Source organism: Pteronotus mesoamericanus, unplaced genomic scaffold (genome assembly GCF_021234165.1).
Source record: "Pteronotus mesoamericanus isolate MK-2021 breed Mesoamerican mustached bat unplaced genomic scaffold, CSHL_Meso_final scaffold_21, whole genome shotgun sequence".
In the NCBI taxonomy this organism is placed as follows: domain Eukaryota; kingdom Metazoa; phylum Chordata; class Mammalia; order Chiroptera; family Mormoopidae; genus Pteronotus; species Pteronotus mesoamericanus.
The window spans coordinates 188879-209170 of NW_026555310.1; the positions used below are offsets into that span (position 1 = coordinate 188879).

A 20292-nucleotide genomic window follows, 5' to 3' on the forward strand; every position below is an offset into this window, starting at 1 on the left:
TTCCTTTGGCAGCCCCATTCTCCCAGCTTATGTTCCTCTGCCACCTTCACCCTCAGTCTTTTTCCTCGTTTCTCCCATCTTTTGTTGATCAAACTCTTGCCCTTCTTTCTCCATCTATTTTTTCTGTTTTCTTTCTATCTCCTTCCTTTGCTCCTTTCCCCAGGCCTGCTGAATTTTTCTATCTCTTGTCAGTCTTTACCTCTCTCCCCTTGAATGCGGACGCTGTGTCACTGCCAGGCTCTGGGCGGTGGTATGGGAAGAGGTGGGAAGCGGTTTGATTGGAACAGCTTGAGATGTGTTCCATGTGACCAAGAGGAGAAGGGAGTGTTAAGGGACCACAGGGGACCCAGCCTCGAGACCACTCCCCTTTCACTTCCTCTCTTTCTGTTGCTGATCTGTCTTCTCAGACTCTTTTAGCCTCATCCATTCCTCATCTCTTACCCTCTTTTTCTCTTTTTCGGTCCCTCTCTAGTTCCCCACGCCCCAGGCGCCGCCTCCACCCCTTACAGACTCGGGCAGGAGGGAGGGAAAGAAGGGAGCGCTCAGCGCAGTGGGGCGGAGCTGGGGCGAAGCTGGGGCGTGGCTGGGGGACCTGGGAGCGAAGCCAGGTCCCAGCCTGGGCGACCGCCCGGGCATCCCTTAGTGCTCTCGCCTGCGGCCTCCACCTGCCGCGGAGCTGGGGGGCGGGCCGAGGGTGGGGCGGGGCGTTGCCCGGGGGGCGGAGGCGGGAGCCCCAGTGGATGCAGATCCCGCAGCAGTCCTGCCAGCGTGCTGGTGGCGGTGAAGCAGTGAAAGATTGGGAGACCCCTGAACACCACCAAGACTCGAGACTCGGCTCCCGTCTGAGAGACCTGGTGCTCGGGGTGCTACCGCGTTGCCTTGCGCCCGTGGGAAGCGCACACAGGGTTCGCCCATGGCCAGGACTCGGGACCGCGATCCTTGGGGGCTCCCGGGGATTTGTTACTTTCTTGGAACCCTGCTAGCCGGACTGCTTTCCCCAGGGGCTGTCGCCTTCAATCTGGATGTGATGGGTGCCCTGCGCAAGGAGGGTGAGCCGGGGAGCCTCTTCGGCTTCTCTGTGGCTCTGCACCGCCAGTTACAGCCCCGACCCCAGAGCTGGTGAGTCACGGCGCCCGCCCGGAGTCCCTGTGTCCGAGCCACAGATTCCCCACCCCACCTCATCTCTCAGTCTTCGAACCCCGCTAAGACTCGGCTGTCCACAGATATCCTGCACCCCAGTCTGGAGCCTTGCCCCATCTGTCTCTGATCTGGAGGTTATGCTCAAAACCCGAGACCCAGGCTCTTGCTTTGGGGATGAGTTGGAGAGCACGGTTCTTGTCTTGGCAGGGGCTATCTTCCTCTGCTTCCTCCATCCCCCCTCTCCCCACCACTTGCATCCTTGCGCCAGTCCCAGGGTGTGTGGCTCTCCTCCTTCTTCAGAGGGCTGAATTCCCTCAGCGGGGAGGACCGAGCATGCTGTCTCTTCTTAGGACAGGAAGAGAGGGAAGGACAGAGCCTAAAGGTGCCGTTGGATGGGGAGAGGGTAGACTCCAGAAATAACTTCCTGCCAGTGCATGGCCATAGGATGGAACCAGGGCAGCAGGACACTGGGAAGGCAGGAAAGACCTGCCATTTTTGTGGCTCAAGACCATTGGAAAGCTGGCAGAGAACCTGGCAGGGTCGGCAACCTGCATTAGGTGTTTTAGTGATAGTGGCAGAAAACAGAGCCCCCAAAAGTTGTCGCAGCAGTGAGACAGAGAGATCCAGGAAGGATGCTGGCCAGGCCCTTCCCCTCCCTCATCTTCAGGAAATTTCCAACTCCAGGAACCTCAGCAGCAGGGGAAGGCAAGGAGGAGTGAAAGGCAGAGGACAATTCTGGTTATTTTCTAATCAGTTCAGGACCCATAGGAGAAGGACACACTTGTGAGGGGCCTGTAACTGTCATGCTTCCTGTACTATTTGCTCCAGCTACATGTATAGTTTTAAAAAGAGAGACAAGAAGGGGAAGAGAGCTTCCCACCCCCTCCTGCCAAAGACGCTGAATGGTGCTGAATGCCAAAGGGCTTTTCTCTCCTGGGCCAAGCCTAAGCCACAGTAACTGTCCATTACTGGGATCAATGCCATCCACAGGGACTATCTTCTCCCTGCTACTATTGGCCTGGGGGCAGAGGGTAGTGACAAGAGCTCATTTCTCTTTTCCTGCTCAGGGAGAGTCGGGGGTGGGGGAAGCTAGCTCTGATCTTTTTTCTGTCATTATCCCTGTCATTGGGGAGCAGGGTCCCAAAGTTTGGAAAAGATAGAAAGCCACTGACTTCATCTCTTCTTTGCCTTCTGTCTGCTTCCTCCCTCATCTGTCTCCCTTCCCCCTTCCCCCATCTGCCAGAGTTCCAGAACTGGAGGCCTTTTTAGGACATGCTGAACTCTCTGAGCTATTTCCAGGCAAATTCTAGGTTATTTTTAATAGCTCGGTCTCTTGTCATTTCCCCCTCATCTCTGAAGGTGGCCCCTGATTCTGTCTCCCCGAGTCAAGCTGAGGGCATTCCCCCAGGGGCCTGACTGCCTAACCCCTGGCTGTGCTCCAGCAGGGGGCGCTCTGCTGCCTTTTGGCCTGTGGGAAACCAAGTACCTTGCTTATTCCCAGCTTTTGAATTCCAGGTCTGCTTCCCCAGCATGTGAAATGCTTAGAATAGTGCAGGGCCCATACTGAGAGCTATAATTCCTGTATTGGGATCCACAGAGCTAGACAATAGCTCTAGCGCCTTACAGCAAGCCCCGATTTAAAGGCTTGGCTAGAGCACTCCCAAGCTGAGCCAGCCTTCATTCAGGCCCAACACTCTGCAGAAGGCCACCTAGAAGAGAGAGTGAGAGAGGGTTGGATTTGGGCTGGAGCCTGGAGTGCATGGGGAACTAAGAGGTGTAGTGGTCATGGGCTTCTCTTTCCTCTTCACTTAGCCCAGCTCCCGGGGAGTCCCTCTGCCCCAGCTGCCAATGTGTTTTTGCTTTTCTCTCTGCAGTGGCTGCAGCTGTGGCTACTGTTCTGTCCAGAGCCCTGGAGTTTTGGGGATCATGGGATAAAGCCAGGAAGTGAGTGGCTGGGATAGAGGTGGAGGGACCAGCGAGGTTGTGTGTGGGAACTCTTGTTCCAGGAAGGATGGGCTGGTTTGTTCACCAGGGGTAGGGCTGGGTGGATTCTTGTGCTCAACTTCTTTCCTCCCTGTAAACCCCTCTCCTCCCCACTCTTCTCTCCTCTTGACCTCCAGAGGAGATGTGAACACTGAACACTGGCTGTTAGCTTCTCCTGGTGCTTAGCTATGCTCTGACCATCTGAGACATTGGCTGTCTCTGTGAGTCCACATGAAGTGCGGTTCAGCCTCCTATGGGGCAAGCGCAGAGATGAGTATGACAACTCCCCTCCTCTAAGAGATGGCCATCTCTGTGTTGGCATTACTGCAGACCTGTCAGAAGGTTGACCGTGCTGCCCGATTTCTTTCTCTCTTTTTTAAAAAAAATCCTCACTCGAGGATATGTTTATTGATTTGTGAGAGAGAGGAAGGAGGGTAGCGAGAAAGAAAGGGAGAGGGGGAGAGAGGGAGAGAGACAGTGATATGTTGCTTCCCTTATCTGCCCCAATTGGGGATGGAACCTGCAATCTAGGTACGTGACAGGGAATTGAACCCATAGCCTCTTGGTGTATGGGACGATGCTCCAACCGAGTCACCCCTTTCTGGAGGGGTCTCAGTGTTCTGGAGATGGCCTGTCACTGGGTGTGGTGAAAAGGCACGGGTATTGGAGTGAGGCCGATGTGCGTTTGAATTCCCACATACTATTTAAGGGCTCTGAGAGTCCTCTTTTGAAAGACCAGAAAAGGAGCCTTACCTGGGATTGTTGTAAAGATTGAGATAATGCATGTAACTTGCCTAGCCCCAGCACCTAGGAAGAGAGTGGTAAATGTTTGTGTCTCATGTCCCTGGCATTTAGCCTAGGGCCTGACCCAGAGTAGGTGCTGAATGAGTATTCCTTCCTTGTCTCACCAGTGCCTGACACAGGGCTCGGCAGATAAGTTTTCAATAAATAGTTGTTAACAAATGCTGCATGCATGCCGTGCTCTTCCCTACCACTACTCCCCCTCACCCCCCTTCTCTCTTTCTTGACACTGGCTCTGACATGGCATGACAGCTGGGCAGAGACGAAGAGGAGTTGCGGGAAGGGAGAATGGCTCTGTGCCCCCCCCGCCCCACCAGAAATGGCACAGTGCCCCACAGATGCCTGTCTGCAGTATTGCCCCACACAGCTTTGGGCCTCCCCCCGGGAAGGGGGATGGAGGGAAACAGTGTGGGAGAGAGGCCTTGACGTTTGCCCTGCTGCCACTTTTGAGTCTCTCTTTCTTCAAAACGAGAATCCTTGTAGCCAGCTGGGTGACAATCACCTCATCTCACCCCCTCCTCCACCCCTGGCCCAAGGGTTCAGCCTCAAGGGACCCAGGCAGCCTCCATTCCCAGCACAGTCCTCTCTCAGGGAAGAAGCCTTGGCTGTGATTATGGAAAATTGTCCTGCCAAGAAAGTTGTAGCTGGGAAAGCGTCTGAGGGGGAGGTAGGAGAGAAGACTGGGAGGGGGTGGGAGTGGGGTGGGGCGAGAGGAATGGGAAAATTGTAGCTGTGGGGAGGAGAAGAAAGGATGGGAAAGGGGGTTCAGGAAGTGAGGGGAGAACAGAGGGACCATTGGAGATCAGATGAGACATTTGCCCCTGCCTTGGTGTTGGCTAGAGTGACTGACAGACTCCTGGGCTGGCAGGTTTGCTGGGGGTGGGGTCTCTGACATGGTCCTGATGAAGGGGTGGGAAGAGCCTATATCTGGGTTCTTGCTTGGCCTTCAAAGCTGATCCTTGGGCCACCTCGTGGTGCCAGTCTGGGCCCCTGTTACTTTTGCTCCCAGCATTCTTGGCATTTCTGGGAAGGTTTCAATAGGACTGGGGAGGGGGGCAGAGTTTGGGGATGGGGCCAGGGAGTGGGTAGGAAAGGCCTGGTCAGGAACAGGTGCTGGGACAGGCGGTTCTTTCAAACTAGGAGTGCTGGCCAGGCTGTTTTGGTTGCTGTGTGTGTGTGTGTGTGTGTGTGTGTGTGTGTGTTTGTGTGTGTGTGTGTGTGTGTGTGTGTATCTACTATGCATGTGGTCTCTCATCCAGATAGTATGTGCATATGTAATATGATGATTGCTTGGCCAAATATATTAATCTGCTCTTGTCAGGACTTGGGAAACTGACTTTTGGCCCTTGTCTGTAGCCCTTCAACACTGCTGGGTACTAAGGCGTTGGCACCGGGAGCACGGGGGAGTGGGAGCACTGGAGATTTTGTCTGCTAACTCCTGCCTCTGCCCCACCGTGTAGGCTGCTGGTGGGTGCTCCCCAGGCTCTGGCTCTGCCTGGGCAGCAGGCAAACCGCACCGGAGGCCTCTTCGCTTGCCCCCTGAGCCTGGAGGAGACTGACTGCTACAGAGTGGACATTGACCGGGGAGGTATGGGCCCTGTGGCGGGGGGAGTGGAGGTAGCACACGAGGAGGGGAGGAGAGGTCCTGGCCTCCTCTTCCCTCCCGTAATTCCCAGTGTCTTGCCTCCAGCTGATGTGCAGAAGGAGAGCAAGGAGAACCAGTGGTTGGGAGTTAGTGTTCGGAGCCAGGGTCCTGGAGGCAAAGTTGTGGTGAGCACCTCTGCTGTGACCGTATGCCAGGGTGGCGGTGGTGTGTGTGTGGTGTGTGCCTATGCACAGACGTGCTTATAGAGCACAGGTTGGGCATTTGGTAGGATGGTCTGATTCCCAGGACCTCAAGGAGATATAAGAAAGTGTAAGATATGGGGTGTAAGTGTATTAGCCCTTATAAATTTAAACCATCTAACATCCATCCATCCATCCATCCATCCATCCATCCATCCATTTGTGAAACTCTTACTGAGAGCCTTTTAAGCATCAGGCGTTGTGCTAGCTACCGAGAGAGGATATGTAAAGACAGAGAAAAGCTTGATGCACAACTCAAGTAACCTGCTGCATATATGGAGATCCTCATCCCTTCCTTTTCTGTGTGTGTGTCTCTCTCTGTAACATTTCACTAATATGCACAAATATGCAATTATTAATACAAGTCACGATGGGACAAGGTATGGTCAATGGTAAGCGTGTGGTATAGTCCTCCGTCTATCAGAGTCTGAAGGAAGAGTGGAGGGAAAGGATGCCTGAGGATGGGGTGGTTTGAGTTGGGCTTTCAAGAATAAGCTATAGTTGGAGAGTGGAGAGGGGAGGAAGTTCTTCGCAGACAAGATGATGACATAAAGGGCCAGGAACAGGACCAAACTTGTCATGTTGGTGTGATCATGGAGGCACAAGGGTTGTGTGTGCTGGCTTAGTTATGCCTCTGTGTGCCCAGACAAAATGTGGAACATGGACTTCTTCCTGACAGGGCGAGGGGGCGGGTGCTGATGGGATAGTGGGTTGTGAATATACCTGCCTAACACTGGGCTCGGGGTGGTGCTCAGGGGATGCCAGCGTAGGCGCTTGCCGTGTGTGTGTGTGTGTGTGTGTGTGTGTGTGTGTGTGTGGGGTACGCACACATGAACCAGCGTCTGCCAAATGTCTGCATGTGGGCAGCTTGGCTCTAGAATGTCCCTGGCTCACCCAGTGGAAGGTTCCTTCCTCCTGCAGACCTGTGCACACAGATACGAGGCAAGGCAACGAGTGGACCATATCCTGGAGACAAGGGACGTGATTGGTCGCTGCTTTGTGCTAAGCCAGGACCTGGCCATCCATGACGAATTGGATGGTGGCGAGTGGAAGTTCTGTGAAGGGCGTCCCCAGGGCCATGAACAATTTGGGTTCTGCCAGCAGGGAGCAGCTGCCGCCTTCTCCCCCGACAGCCACTACCTCCTCTTTGGGGCCCCGGGAACCTATAACTGGAAGGGTGAGTCACTCCTCCGGGAGGGGAGAAGGGCACCAAACCGTCCTCTTACCTCAGGGGGCAGCATGTGGCCAAGCATGCCCACATGTTCACTGCCATGTAGTCCCGGGGCACTGCCACGCCTTGCACCCCCACCGTGCCAGCATACACACGAATGGAGGGATCTCCTCTCCTTCGCATGGCGGAGTGTTCCTCAACACGCTGGCATGAGCCCCACACGCACGGCTGGTCCTCCCTACCAACACCCCAGCCCACACCTCATCACTCCCATTCCCGTCTCCACACGCTGCTGCTGGCTGAGCTGACACTCGGTGAGTGTGTGCCAAGTCTGTGGGACCCCGGAAGCTTGGGAGGGGGTGGAGATGGGGCTGGAAAGGAGAGGAGTGGCTTCCCTGTGTGACTGTCTAACTAGCATCCAGACTAGAGGGTGCTCCTCGCTCCCTGCCCTGGGCACTAACGGATTTGTCCTTGCAGGCACTGCCAGGGTGGAGCTCTGTGCGCAGGGCTCAGCGGACCTGGCCCACCTGGACGACGGGCCCTACGAGGCGGGGGGTGAGAAGGAGCAGGACCCCCGCCTCATCCCGGTCCCTGCCAACAGCTACTTTGGTAGGGACCCCTCCTGGCCCAGAGTCACTCTAACCCTCTGCTCCTCTCTCTTGTCCTCCCTCTCCACGCTCCCACCCTTCCATCTCTGTCTCTGTCTTTCTGTCTCTGTTCCCATCCCTTTGGCCTCTGTCTCTCTCCTATTCTTTCTCTACCTCTCCCTCTTCTTCCTGCCTCTGTGCCTGGCTCTGTTTCTCCACTCTGTGGCGCCTCCTCTGGATGTTCTTTCCCTGGTGTCTCTCTCCTCCCCACCCTTCCCTGACCCCCACAGGGTTGCTCTTTGTGACCAACATTGATAGCTCAGACCCCGACCAGCTGGTGTATAAAACTTTGGACCCTGCTGACCGGCTCCCAGGACCAGCCAGAGACTTGGCCCTGAATAGCTACTTAGGTTTGTAAGCGCCCACCCACGTCCTACTGGGCCCTGGGGGCTTGACCTGGCTTCCCCTCCACTCCTGCTCTGCCCCACCCCAACACACACCCAGAGACAAGCTGGGCCCAGTGACCAGGCCTGAGAAGAAAAGGTCCCAAGGGGGAGAACCTAAGGGGCTGTGAACAGGGGTCTCCGTGGAGAAAGAACCAGGTGGGCAGAGACCGTTCTGGGAAGGAAAGAGGCCAGATCGCTAGGGGGACATTTTCTCAGTGACGGATGGTGGGCACATGCTGGAGGAAAGTCTAGCTGTGTTGGTAAGTCTGTCTCATTGTCTTATCTGCATCCTACTGCAGAGAAGGAGGAAACAAGGCCTGGGAGAAATTTGGGTGAATGAAGCTCTTTCCCACTCTGCTAGGAAGCTCTTCCCATATCTGTTAGGATGGTGGGAGTAGGGGCGAAGAAGGTGCGCTGGGTAGGATAGGGGCCTCCGGGGCGTGCAGAGGGGAGAGCAGTTCTCTGGGAGTTGTAGGGGTGGGGCCCTGCCCCAGCTCCTGCCAGTGCGCTCACTCCTGCCCAGCGTCTGGCTTCTCAGCCACTGCCTTTTTCTTTCCTCCCCAGTCCCTGAGGCTGACCTCATTGCACTACTTGTGCCAAACTCCAGTCTCTGGGTGTGGGGGGTTACTAGGCCTCTGTAGGGGGAGGAGAGGTCCGGCTGTGGTGGTGATAACTTGGAAGGTGCCTGCATCTTTGGCTCCAGACTTGTGAGGAGGGGGCGGCGGGGACTGCGACACACCCTGGCTCCTGAGCCTTATGGAGAATGCTCACTGGGAGGTCGCCCCTGCCCAGGTTTCTCCATCGACTCAGGGAAGGGTCTGGTGCGTGCGGAGGAGCTGAGCTTTGTGGCAGGGGCCCCCCGTGCCAACCACAAGGGGGCTGTGGTCATTCTGCGCAAAGACAGTGCCAGTCGCCTGGTGCCTGAAGTTCTTCTGTCTGGCGAGGGCCTGACCTCCGGCTTTGGCTACTCACTGGCTGTGGCTGATCTCAACAATGATGGGTGAGTGGGCAGAGGGGAGTGGAGCTGGGGGGAGCGGGGTCCAGGAAGTCTGAGGGGCCTCTGGCATCTCCTCCTGACTCCCCCGGCTGGGCGGGACCCCACACTGACTGTCTCTCTCTCCGTAGTTGGGCAGACCTGATAGTGGGTGCTCCCTACTTCTTCGAGCGCCAAAAAGAGCTGGGGGGTGCTGTGTATGTGTACATGAACCAGGGGGGTCACTGGGATGGCGTCTCCCCGCTTCGGCTCTCCGGCTCCCCCGACTCCATGTTTGGGATCAGTCTGGCTGTCCTCGGGGACCTCAACCAAGATGGCTTCCCAGGTGTGATTGGGAACTGGAAAGGCTCAGGAGAGGAAGGGGCAGACACAGGGACAGGGAAGTGCCTCAGAGGTCAAGGGGAGGTCTTTGGAGGGCTCAGGGAGAGAAGCGACATGGGCTCACACCTGAACTTTACCATTTACCAGCTTTATGATCTTGGGCAAGTTACCTAACATTTCTGAGCTAGTAACAGCTGCAAAGAGTAGCTATTAAAATGGTGTGTGTAAGGTACCCGGGCCTTGGTGGCCTCTCAATAAAATGGAAGAATACATATGATATGGAACTGAGTGATGGAGGGAGAGTTGGGGCCTGGGCCTTGTCACCCTGGCCCCCACAACCTGCCTGTCCTTTCTGCTCGCCCACAGATTTCGCAGTGGGTGCTCCCTTTGATGGGGATGGGAAAGTCTTTATCTACCACGGGAGCAGCCTGGGGGTTGTTGTCAACCCTTCCCAGGTGAGGGGGCTTGTTGGGATGAGGGAGTGGGTGTGGGTGAAATAAGGGGGCATAGCAGCCAAGGGCCGGGGAGGAGGCAGAGGTCGGAGGCAGAGGTGGGTGGGGGAGCTGACAGGCAGGTCCTGCAGGTGCTGGAGGGTGAGGCCGTGAGCGTGAAGAGCTTTGGCTACTCTCTGTCGGGCGGCCTGGACGTGGATGGGAACCATTACCCTGACCTGCTGGTGGGCTCCCTGGCCGACACTGCTGTGCTCTTCAGGTGAGCGCCTCCCCGCCCTGCCGCCCGCCTTCTCCCCTCCTGAGTTTGTAAGCCCCACTCGCGCAAAATCTGATGCTGAAGAGTCTGTCCCCCCAATTTCTCAGCCCCATGTTCTTATGTTCTTTTGTGCCTTTAACTCTCCATTCCCCAGGGCCAGACCCGTCCTCCATGTGTCCCATGAGGTCTCCATTGCTCCACGAGTCATTGATCTAGAACAGCCCAACTGTGCTGATGGCCACTTGGTCTGGTGAGGGGGGATCCAAGGGGAGGGAGGCTGGGTGGGGACTTCCATGGCCTCTAGGCCTCTCTCCCTTCTCCATTTCCTTGCCTCATTTGGCACTGGGGGCTGCGGTTGGCTCAGGAGTGGGCAGGGTGGAGGTGGGGCTTTGCCTGACTCAAGAGCCACCCTTTGCCCCTCCACAGTGTGCACCTAAGCATTTGTTTCAGCTACGTTGCAACCCCCAGCAGCTATAGCCCTGTTGTGGGTGAGTGGGGTCCCCTTCCCATCTCCTACCCTGTTGGGTTTCAGTGGGGAAAGGAGGGCTCAAGGTGGAAAGAGGGGCCCCTGGGAACTGGGTCAGACTGAAGCAGCCCCGCAGCTCACTGTCTCCTCTCCTCTCCCCATGTGCTACAGCCCTGGATTACGTGTTAGATGGGGACACAGACCGCAGGCTCCGGGGCCAGGTTCCCCGAGTGACCTTCCTGAGCCATGGCCGGGATGACACTAAGCACCAGGCCATGGGCACTGTGTGGCTGAAACACCAGCATGACCGAGTCTGTGAAGACACCATGTTTCAGTTACAGGTGGACACTGACCCCTTGGCCTCTGAGGGTCATAGTCATCGCATGATCTCTGCCTTGGTTCCTCTTCGCTTCTTCCCTAACACACTCACACCTCATTCTGAGAGCTTGACCTTTGGGAGCCTCCGCTGTTGGCTGTCCTCCTCAGCTGTTGCCTTCTTATGTCTCCTGCCAAGTTCTGTGCTCCCTGGAGATGGAGATGGCAGGGTCCACTGCCGCGTCTGGCTCTCAAAGCCCTAAATCTTCGGCCTCTTCCCTTCTCCTCAGTTGCCCTCCCTGCTCTTTGCTCAGTTCTCCGCTTCTCTCCTTCATCTCCCTGAACTTCTTTCCAGGTTTCAGAATGTGTCCTAGGCCGGGCTGGGGCCTGAGCATTGTTCTTGTGTTCCTCCCATCTTCCCCCTTTCCAGGAGAATGTTAAAGACAAGCTTCGGGCCATTGTGGTGACCCTTTCCTATAGTCTTCAGGCCCCTCGGCTCCGGCGACAGGTTCCTGGCCAGGGGCTGCTCCCAGTGGCCCCCATTCTCAATGTCCACCAGCCCAGCACCCAGCGGGCAGAGGTGAGCATGGTTCTGGTGTAGCCCCGAAGAAGGAGCTGAGGGGAGCGACAATCGTAGCCCCTCACCAGTGACACTCACTCATGGCTTGCAAAGTTCTTTCACAGGTTTCTCCAGGAGCTCCTCACATCTCTAGGTGCTGTAACAACTAGAATCCCAAATGGAGAGTGGCCCAGCTGATCATGTGTTCCTAGTCAGGCGGTACAGGGTCCCTCGATTCCGTGGTCAGTCAGTGGCCCAGGTCGATGGGGGCTTTTCCATCTTTAAATGTAGCCTCCACGGTCCTAAGGCCATGTCTATGCTGTTGACCTGGGAGAGAGGAGCATGAAGCTCCTTATACAGTTCTCATGGTCAGTCTGGAAGTGGCGCTCCACTTTCTCTCCACCTTCGGAATCTGTATCTCAGTTACATGCAAGGAAGGCCAGGAAATGTGATCTTGCTGTGGACCAGCCTGCTAGTCTCTATCACGGCATCATAATACTCCTATCCTTTTATTGGTGAGGACACAGCTCAGAGTGGTTAAGTGACTAGCTCAATATCACAAAGCTAGTAAGCAGCAGATCTGGGAGTTGAACCCAGGTTGTGTAATCCTGTGATGCCTACCCCACCATATGCTTTAGTGACACATTTGCCCCCTCCTCACCCTTTAGGAATGACCCTCTCCTCAAATTTCTCCCCAGATCCATTTCCTAAAGCAAGGCTGTGGTGAAGATAAAATCTGTCAGAGCAATCTGCAGCTGGTCCACGCTCGCTTCTGTGCCCGGGTCAGCGACATGGAGTTCCAGCCTCTGCCCATGTGAGAGGGGGCGAGGGAGCAGGTGGGGTGGGCAGGCAGGAGGTCAAGGATGGAAGGGAGCTCCTCAGGAGGGCCAGGCCGGGGGGGTCCTGCAGAGGAGGGTGGAAGGCTGAGGAGGACCTGCTGAAAATTCCGTAGACTGAAGATGGGGGTCAGTGACGGGGCCGCGGGTGCGCCCCTGGTAAGGAGTAACTCCTTCACCGTGCATGTAATAATGTGTGATTTAAGTGCATCTCACTGTTTAGTCTTCACAACCCTGTGAGGGAGGAATTATTATTAGTTCCACTTCATAAATGGAGAACAGAGGCCTAGAGAGGTAGGTCAGTGGTGGAGCCGGGTCCAGGATGGAGGCCCCCTGACTCCCAGTCTGGGTGTCTGGCATGTGGGGAAGACCTGGGGCTTGGACTGGTAGGGGCAGAGGCTCAGGGAGTGGAGGTCAGCGGCATTCCCTGGGGCCTGGGGGTGGGGAGGTAAGACTGGGTGGGGCAGGGGAAGGTGTTTCTATCTTAGAGTGAGCGGGGTCTGACCCTCCAGGGATGCTGATGGGACAACAGCCCTGTTTGCATTGAGTGGGCAGCCATTCATCGGCCTGGAGCTGAAGGTTACTAATCTGCCCTCGGACCCAGCACAGCCCCAGGCTGATGGGGATGATGCCCATGAAGCACAGCTCCTGGTCAGCCTCCCTGCCTCTCTGCACTACTCAGGAGTGCGGGCCCTGGACCCTGCGGTGAGGACCCAGGCAGAGGGGCGTGGTCCTGGGAGTCTCCAGTAACCCAGACTGACCTCTCCGTCTCTCCGCACTCCAGGAGAAGCCGCTGTGCGTGTCCGATGAGAATGCCTCCCACGTTGAGTGTGAGCTGGGGAACCCCATGAAGAGAGGCGCCCAGGTTGGCACGTCTGCCCTTATCCCCGAGTGGCCTCTAACCCCGGACCCTCCTCAAGCCCCTGACCTCCCTTGACTCTAATCTAGCCCCACCCTTGGCCTAGATCACCTTCTACCTCATCCTCAGCACCTCAGGGATCACCATTGAGACTACGGAGCTGGAGGTGGAGCTGCTGCTGGCCACGTAAGCCTGGCGGGGCTGGGGTGGGATAAGGCCGGGAAGAGTGCAATTGATGTCCATCTAGAAGGGGCTGACCCTCGGAGGCATGTCCTGTGTCTGCTGCCCACTCCCGCCTTTGCCTACACACCAGGATCAGCGAGCAGGAGCTACATCCGGTCTCTGTCCGGGCCCATGTCTTCATTGAGCTGCCGCTGTCCATCACAGGGTAAGCCCTGTCCTGGTGGGGACCTGCGCTGGAGGGGCGAGCATCGCCACTCCCAAACCCAGGCCTGGGCTCTGCCCCTGACCCTCCGTCAGGTCCCAGGCCTCATCAGTCTTCGTTTGGCCCCTCTTCTCTAGGGTGGCCATTCCCCAGCAGCTCTTCTTCTCTGGCGTCGTGCGGGGTGAAATGGCCATGAGGTCTGAGCAGGATGTGGGCAGCAAGGTCAAGTATGAGGTCATGGTAAGTGTCCTGGTATGCGGTCCCTCATGGTCCTCACTCCTTGGCATGGAGGAGACGCTGAGGCATGTCCCAAGGGATGGGGCTCTTCCGCTGTATGGCGAAGTCAAGGCCTACCCCTGCTCCTGGACGTTGGCTGTGGACAGGCATTTGCTCAGGGACCTCAGTGGATCATTGCCTGGTCATCTCTGATTGAGTATCTCACCTGCTGGTCTGGGGAGGCTATGAGAACCCAGGGAAGCTTCTCTGTCTGGGGCCTCGGCTGGGGGGTGGGAACATGGTGGGTGGGCTGATGCCTCTCCCCAGAACTCTGCTCTGGCTTTGCTGGGGATTCCCACACCTGCCAGCGATATCTCCAGGTTTTCCTGGGTTAGAGGCAGGTGGAGAATGGTGCCTGGGGGGGTCTAGGGTCCTGAGTCTGTTGAAACTGTGCTTCCTGTGGCCCTCCCCTCAACCCTGTCCTCTCCAAATCTGCTGATTTAGAGCCGCTCAGAAACTGAGCTCCTTCACTTCACACTCTCTGTGCCCACAGGTCTCCAACCAGGGCCAGTCACTCAACACCCTTGGCTCTGCCTTCCTCAACATCATGTGGCCCCACGAGATTGCCAACGGGAAGTGGCTGCTGTACCCTATGCGCGTGGAGCTGGAGGGCGGGCAGGGGCCTGGGCAGAAGGGGCTTTGTTCCCCCAGGCCCAACATCCTCCACCTGGTGAGGCGTAGGCAGTGCGGGCAGGGCTGCTGAAGCAGGGTGGAGGGCGTTAAGGCTTTGGGAAGGGCCTCATGGGGCTGGGCATGTGCGGGTGGGGGGGGGCCAGGAGGAAGGCACCGGGGAGGAGATGCCACCTCAGGATTGTTATTTTAGAGGGACACTCACTGGGACCCCTCCCCACATCCAGGATGTAGACAGCAGGGACAGGAGGCGTCGAGAGCTGGAACAGCCAGAGCCGCAAGAGCCTCGTGAGCGGCGGGAGCCTAGCACATCCTGGTGGCCGGTGTCCTCTGCGGAGAAGAAGAAGAACATCACCCTGGTGGGTGCAGGGCAAGTGAGGTGCAGGCGGAATGGGGGTGGGTGGTGGTGTGAGAGAGGGTGCTGGGGGCATGGAGCTTCATGTCCAGGGAGGCTGGCCTGCTGAGAGGGGTGACGGACAGTTCCCGTCACACCTGTGAAGCAGCTGCTGCTATCGCAGGCCCCCCGGCGCCCCCACCAAGTGCTTCTTCCAGAGCACGGCAGTTAGCTGTGCCTTCTATGCTCACATTTACACCAAAGGCAACGTTTTATATGGGTGGGATGGTTTTAGCTACCTTTGAGATCTGTTTGTTGTTCTTTTGAACTCTTTTAGGAAAAAGAAGTCAATCTGTGTAAGAAAATCTGTTTGATTTTTACAATGTCAAAAACACTTTAAGTTTTAAAAAGTTCTAATTATAGTATATTATGCGTGATACGTTAAGTCTGCCCCTTTAGATTGGTTTTGCTCCCTTTTTCCTGCTTGTTTTACCTAGTTTTGTTATTTAAATGGATTCATGGAGCAAATTGGCACATGCTCTGTGCTCCTCCTTTGAGAATGGTGCTGGCAGTGAGAGTGGCGGGGGGGACACAGATTAAGGAGGTATTTGGCTGGTTTCCAGCCGGTGAAACCCAGGTATGGATGTACCTGGGCAATAGAGGCAAGGAGTTGCAGAGACTGCAGGGGAATGTAAGCAGTCAGGCCAGCTCTGGTGTCACCTGTCTGGGAGGGAACTCCCCTGTCACACCCTATCCCTTCTGTCTGGGAGACAGGAGAGCAGGCAGGAGGCAAATGAAGGTGTCTGGGGGTAAGGTGAACTTGTGTAATTGCTGTTTCTCCCTGTTGTATGGATAGTCTTACCTTCTCCACGTGACTAATTTCCTTTGAAAGAACTTCCCTCCTTTTAAAAAAGATTTTTATTTATTTATTTATTTTTAGAGAAAGGGAGAGAAACATTAATGCATGTAAGAGAGATACATCAACTGGTTACCTCTTTCATGCCCCCTAGTGGGGACCTGGCCAGCAACGCAGGCATGTGCCCCGCCACGTAATCAAACCAGCAACTTTTGAATTCATGGGCTCGTGCTCAATCCACCAAGCCACGCCAGCCAGGGCAGAACCCCCACTTTTTCCTAAGAACTTTGAAATTAATTCTTTGACTTCAAATTAAGGCAGAAGGCCTTGCTTTTAGGCAAATTGACCAAAGGTTCTTGATTTGCTCAAAAGTGGTAACAGAAGACAACTCCCAGAATTCAAACGCTCTCAAGCCATTCTTCTGTCTATGAAGTGTGATGAATATAACATAGTTTTTAGGTAAATGAATCATTAGGTGGGATTAGGTCAAATGGATATAGGTCAGGCCTGGAAAGAGCAGGGCCTGAGTCCCCTTGTCCCCCAGCAGCTCCTGTGGCAGCCTCTTCCTTCAGCAGCGAGTTTGGACTTGGGGTAGGAATATGGCTTTGCCCAATATGGAACTGGGTTTAAATATGTGCTCCACCACTTATTAGCTTTGCTAGCTCTGGGACCTAAGGTAGGTCACCTGGCCTCTTTGAGCCTCGATTTCCTAATTTGAAAAATGAGGATGATAATAATAGGCACCTTGCAGAATAGTTGTAACGTTTAAATGAGATAAGTACCTGGCAGGTAGTAAATGCTCAATGAATGGGGACAACATTAGGTGACATCTGCATCAATTGTGGGCAGCTGCTCTGCCAGCTGCTGTGAAGTAAGAGCCCTTCTCCTGCTCCTCATGCATTTCAAAACCAGTAGCCCAGATTTGGGGTAAGCTGCTAGTTTGGACCACAAGGTTAGTTTGGGAAGGCTTCCTGGAGGACAGAAGTTTGAGGCTGGGTAAGGAAAATAGAGATATGAGTGAGGAGCAAAGAGAAAAGCAGTCCAAGGTGCGGGGGCTCACAGAAGGATGGATGAAGGCTCTGGGCAGACTCTGCGTTTCTGCGACCGCATTCGTGAGGATGCTGGGCTCTCGGCAGGCCCAGCAGCTCAGAGCCCTGTCTGTCTGGGCCCCCAGGACTGCGACCGGGGCACGGCCAATTGCGTGTTGTTCAGTTGCCCGCTCTACAGCTTTGACCGAGCAGCTGTGCTGCACGTCTGGGGCCGCCTCTGGAACAGCACTTTCCTGGAGGTGAGAGCACTGCTGAGGCGTGGGCTGGCCGTCCTCGTCCCCAGCGGCCCCTCCAGGATTCATTTCTCCTTCTTCCTCCTCCCTGTCCAAAGGCAGCACACTCTTAACTCCAGACAGGCAGGAACACCCTCTGTGCTGGGCACCATTTACAGTTTCGGAGCTGGGGTGGGGGGAGGTGAGGGGATGGGGGCATGTAGGAGGAGGGCCTGCTTCCTTGCTCTCTTAGGAGTACTCCGCTGTGAAGTCCGTGGAAGTGATTGTTAGAGCCAACATCACCGTGAAGTCCTCCATCAAGAACCTGCTGCTCACAGATGCCTCCACAGTGGTGAGCTGCAGGGCTGGGAGGTGGGGTTGGGGAGCTCCCCTCTCCTGCTGCCCCAGCTCTTGCTCCGTTACCCTTTGCTCCCCAGATCCCAGTGATGGTGTACTTGGACCCGGTGGCTGTGGTGGCAGAAGGAGTCCCGTGGTGGGTCATCCTCCTGGCTGTGCTGGCGGGGCTGCTGGTGCTGGCGCTGCTGGTGCTGCTCATGTGGAAGGTGAGGCTTGGGGACGGTGGGGCCAGTGGGGGCTGGGCTTCCCTGTCACCCAGGTGGCCTTTCATGCTGTGGTTCTCACTCACTCTCTCATTTACTCAGCAAATCTGTACTGAGCACTTACCTCGTCTGAGTACCCAGAGTATCAGGGACTCTGTCAGGTCCTCGACACTTCAGAGATGCCATGACAGAAGTCCATGCAGATCTTGCCTTCAGGGATTTGAGGGAGGGGAGCCTTGCAGTCAGAAGGCATTAAGTCAAGAAAGTGCAATGAGAGTCCAGCAGAGAGCTGGCTTGAGAGCAGGAGGCCCTGAAGCAGGGCCTTAGAAGAAGGTGGGGTAGTAGGATCTGGATGTGGGAGATGAAGTGAGTGAGGTCTGGGCCTTCCAGAAGGACCATGGGATGCCGACTCAGGGAGGCAAGAAAGTGTGTTCTGATTTAATTAGAACATGACAGGGTAAGGTCGGGAAGGAAACTGTGGCCATGAAGGCCAACAGGGTGGAGAACTACCCCCGGGAAACTGCCCTCAAGGCTGAGCTCAGAGCTTCCACATCCCAGATGATCCATGGAACCATTCTTGTCAACCGAGTATAGGCAGAACCACATTTGCACTGGGGCTCTACACTAAAGCACACTCAGTGCAGGGAATCACATTCATCACCAGCGGTCTCCCCCGGAAGCCCATGCCACAGCAAGGCTGTGTGCAACCATGCCGTCCTTGGGGCTCTGTGGAGAACACCCTCCCGTGCCGCCCCCAGCCAGTGACAGACCAAACACACCCTTTGGCTCTGGAGTCAAAGTGTTGACTAGTATCCAAACTGTTGGGGACCTGGTCGTTCTTGGAGAAGATTGATGCCTTCGTGAGACTGGCTCCAGGATCCCTGCTCCCTGCTCCTACAGAAGGGGGACAGAGCAGAAATAAGGCCCCATCCTTCCTCCGTCTTCCCGTCTCCCCCTCATTTGCTCCCCTCCTCCCTTGACATCCCAGTGTGGCTTCTTCCGTCGGAGCAGCCAGAACTCATCTTTTCCCACTAACTATCACCGGGCCCGTCTGGCCGTGCAGCCCTCAGCTGTGGAAGCTGGGGGTCCAGGGACTGTGGGGTAATTTTTGTGTGCATGTGTGTGTATGTGTGTACAAATATGTGTGTGTGTGTGGGTATGTTTGTATGTGAGTGTTAGTAGACCGCCCAGCATTCAGGGGACCAGGAACATTCAGGGGGAAGAAATGAGATTGCATGAGGGTGAGGTGAGTCGTAGGAACTGGTGTGGAAGACAACTGTAAGAGTGAGCTTATAAGAGTGAGTATATGCAGCCTGGGGCGTGCACAGAGGGTTGGGTGGGATCTTGGAGTGTGAGCATGTGGAGTGCAGGGAGGTGCCATGCATGTCTTTTCTTGGGCATGGGTGTGCAGAGAAAAATGTGCAAGGAGGTCTGTGCAGTCTGAGCATGTGGGAGTCTCTGGCAGCCCTGAGTGTGAGTGTGCAAGGGGCACATTCCCACCTTGTAAGGGCAGGTCTGTTCATGATTTAGGAAGGGGCTAGGCTGCCATATTCATGGATAGAAGACTCTGCCCTAAGAGGGAGGCTGCCCAGTGTTCAAGTGTATGTGTATGAGGCTTGAGAGGACTCATTTCGGAGTATGCAGGGCTCTAGGAAGCCATGTTTTTCCTCAGATCTCATTTGTGTTCTGGGCAATGCTAGTGGGTGTCCTAAAAATCTTGGTCTGGTGGAAACTTGGGGGTCAGCAGTCCTGATGTCCCACCTTCAATCCCCTCTTTCAGGTGCCAAGGGAGATGTCCTTGGTCTTGTACCTTGGGCCCCCTCCTGGTCTTTCTCTTGCTGTAAATGAGACCCTGGGGACTCAGCACTGGCAGCGGCACCTGTGGGCGCTGCTCACTGGACTAGACGCTGTCCAACCCATGTCCTTTCTGTGGCAGTTGGTTCTTTCCGTCTCAGGGGTGGTGGAGGCAAGGAGCTGGGCTATGCTGGGCTTCTGCTCCAGGGACCTCAGTCCTGCAGGCTCCTCATGTCTGGCCTGCTGTGCTTACAGATGGGATTCTTCAAGCGGGCGCGGTACCCCGAGGCCACCGTGCCCCAGTACCACGCGGTGAAGATCCCTCGTGAAGACCGACAGCAGTTCAAGGAGGAAAAGACGGGCACCATTCTGAGGAACAACTGGGGCAGCCCCCGGAGGGAGGGTTCCGACGCGCACCCCATCCTGGCTGCTGATGGGCACCCTGAGCTGGGCTCTGATGGGCACCCTGCGCCAGGCACTGCTTAGCTTCCCCCTTCCCAGCCTGGCCAATGTGTCCCCTCCATCCCGTCCCCAGAGACGGCTCCTCAGGATGAAGACAGTAGAGTGGGTTGCTGGTGTCCCACCAGGATTTTGTAGGATCTGTTTCCTCAGGGCCATAGACCTCTCCCTCCAGGAGGAGCCCCCCAGAACGTTCCCTTAGAATGCTGTGAGCTGAGAGGGGTGAATCAGGGATGGGGCTGTAGGATAGGGTGAGAAGGGCAGCAATGTCCTGATGCAGAGGTTGGGAGAGGGGACCCTAATCCCTCCCTCCCTCACTCGCCCAGTGTAACAGGACCCCAAGGACCTATCTCCCCAAAAGTGCCTTAGCCCATAGGATTGGGGAGGAGGTTACATTGCTGACTCAGGGGCTCTTACCTCCCTAATATACCCTCTCCTCTGGCCTTAGTTTGCTGCATCAATCTAGTGGATTTTGTTTATTTATTAAAAAAAATTGAGAACAAATCCCTGGCCTCTTTGCTGGGTTCTACTCCCTCATGCCCAAGGTCTTCAGGGGAGGAGCGATTCGCTCCGCGCCCCTACAGCTCAGGACAAAGGTAGGAGTGGGAGGGAGGGTCAGGGGGCCTGGCGGTGATGCATGTGTCCTGACTTCTGTGGCCAGATCCTGGGGGCTCATGGGTGTTGTCTCAGAAGAACGGGAGGAGGC

General features: G+C 55.9%; 1 protein-coding gene across 3 annotated transcripts; it reads left to right on the forward strand.

Moving 5' to 3' along the window:
- The first annotated feature begins 744 nt into the window (after positions 1–744).
- ITGA7 (integrin subunit alpha 7) lies at positions 745–20093 on the forward strand. 3 transcript variants are annotated; one of them, XM_054590985.1, is made up of 26 exons: positions 745–1119; positions 5385–5512; positions 5615–5694; positions 6691–6946; positions 7418–7495; positions 7818–7937; positions 8766–8973; positions 9099–9292; positions 9655–9743; positions 9872–9999; positions 10151–10246; positions 10423–10484; positions 10634–10803; positions 11208–11357; positions 12035–12150; positions 12685–12877; positions 12957–13037; positions 13138–13217; positions 13345–13419; positions 13554–13656; positions 14186–14362; positions 14550–14681; positions 16687–16800; positions 17027–17125; positions 17211–17336; positions 19383–20093. In XM_054590985.1, exons 1-26 carry the CDS (start codon positions 914–916, stop codon positions 19611–19613), a joined length of 3492 nt encoding a protein of 1163 aa, XP_054446960.1. In that variant the 5' UTR covers positions 745–913; the 3' UTR covers positions 19614–20093. The 3 variants fall into 3 exon arrangements, with proteins under 3 accessions (XP_054446960.1, XP_054446961.1, XP_054446962.1); XM_054590986.1 differs by lacking the exon at positions 7818–7937 and having other exon boundaries at positions 7418–7549; XM_054590987.1 differs by lacking the exon at positions 7418–7495.
- The last annotated feature ends 199 nt before the right edge of the window (positions 20094–20292 follow it).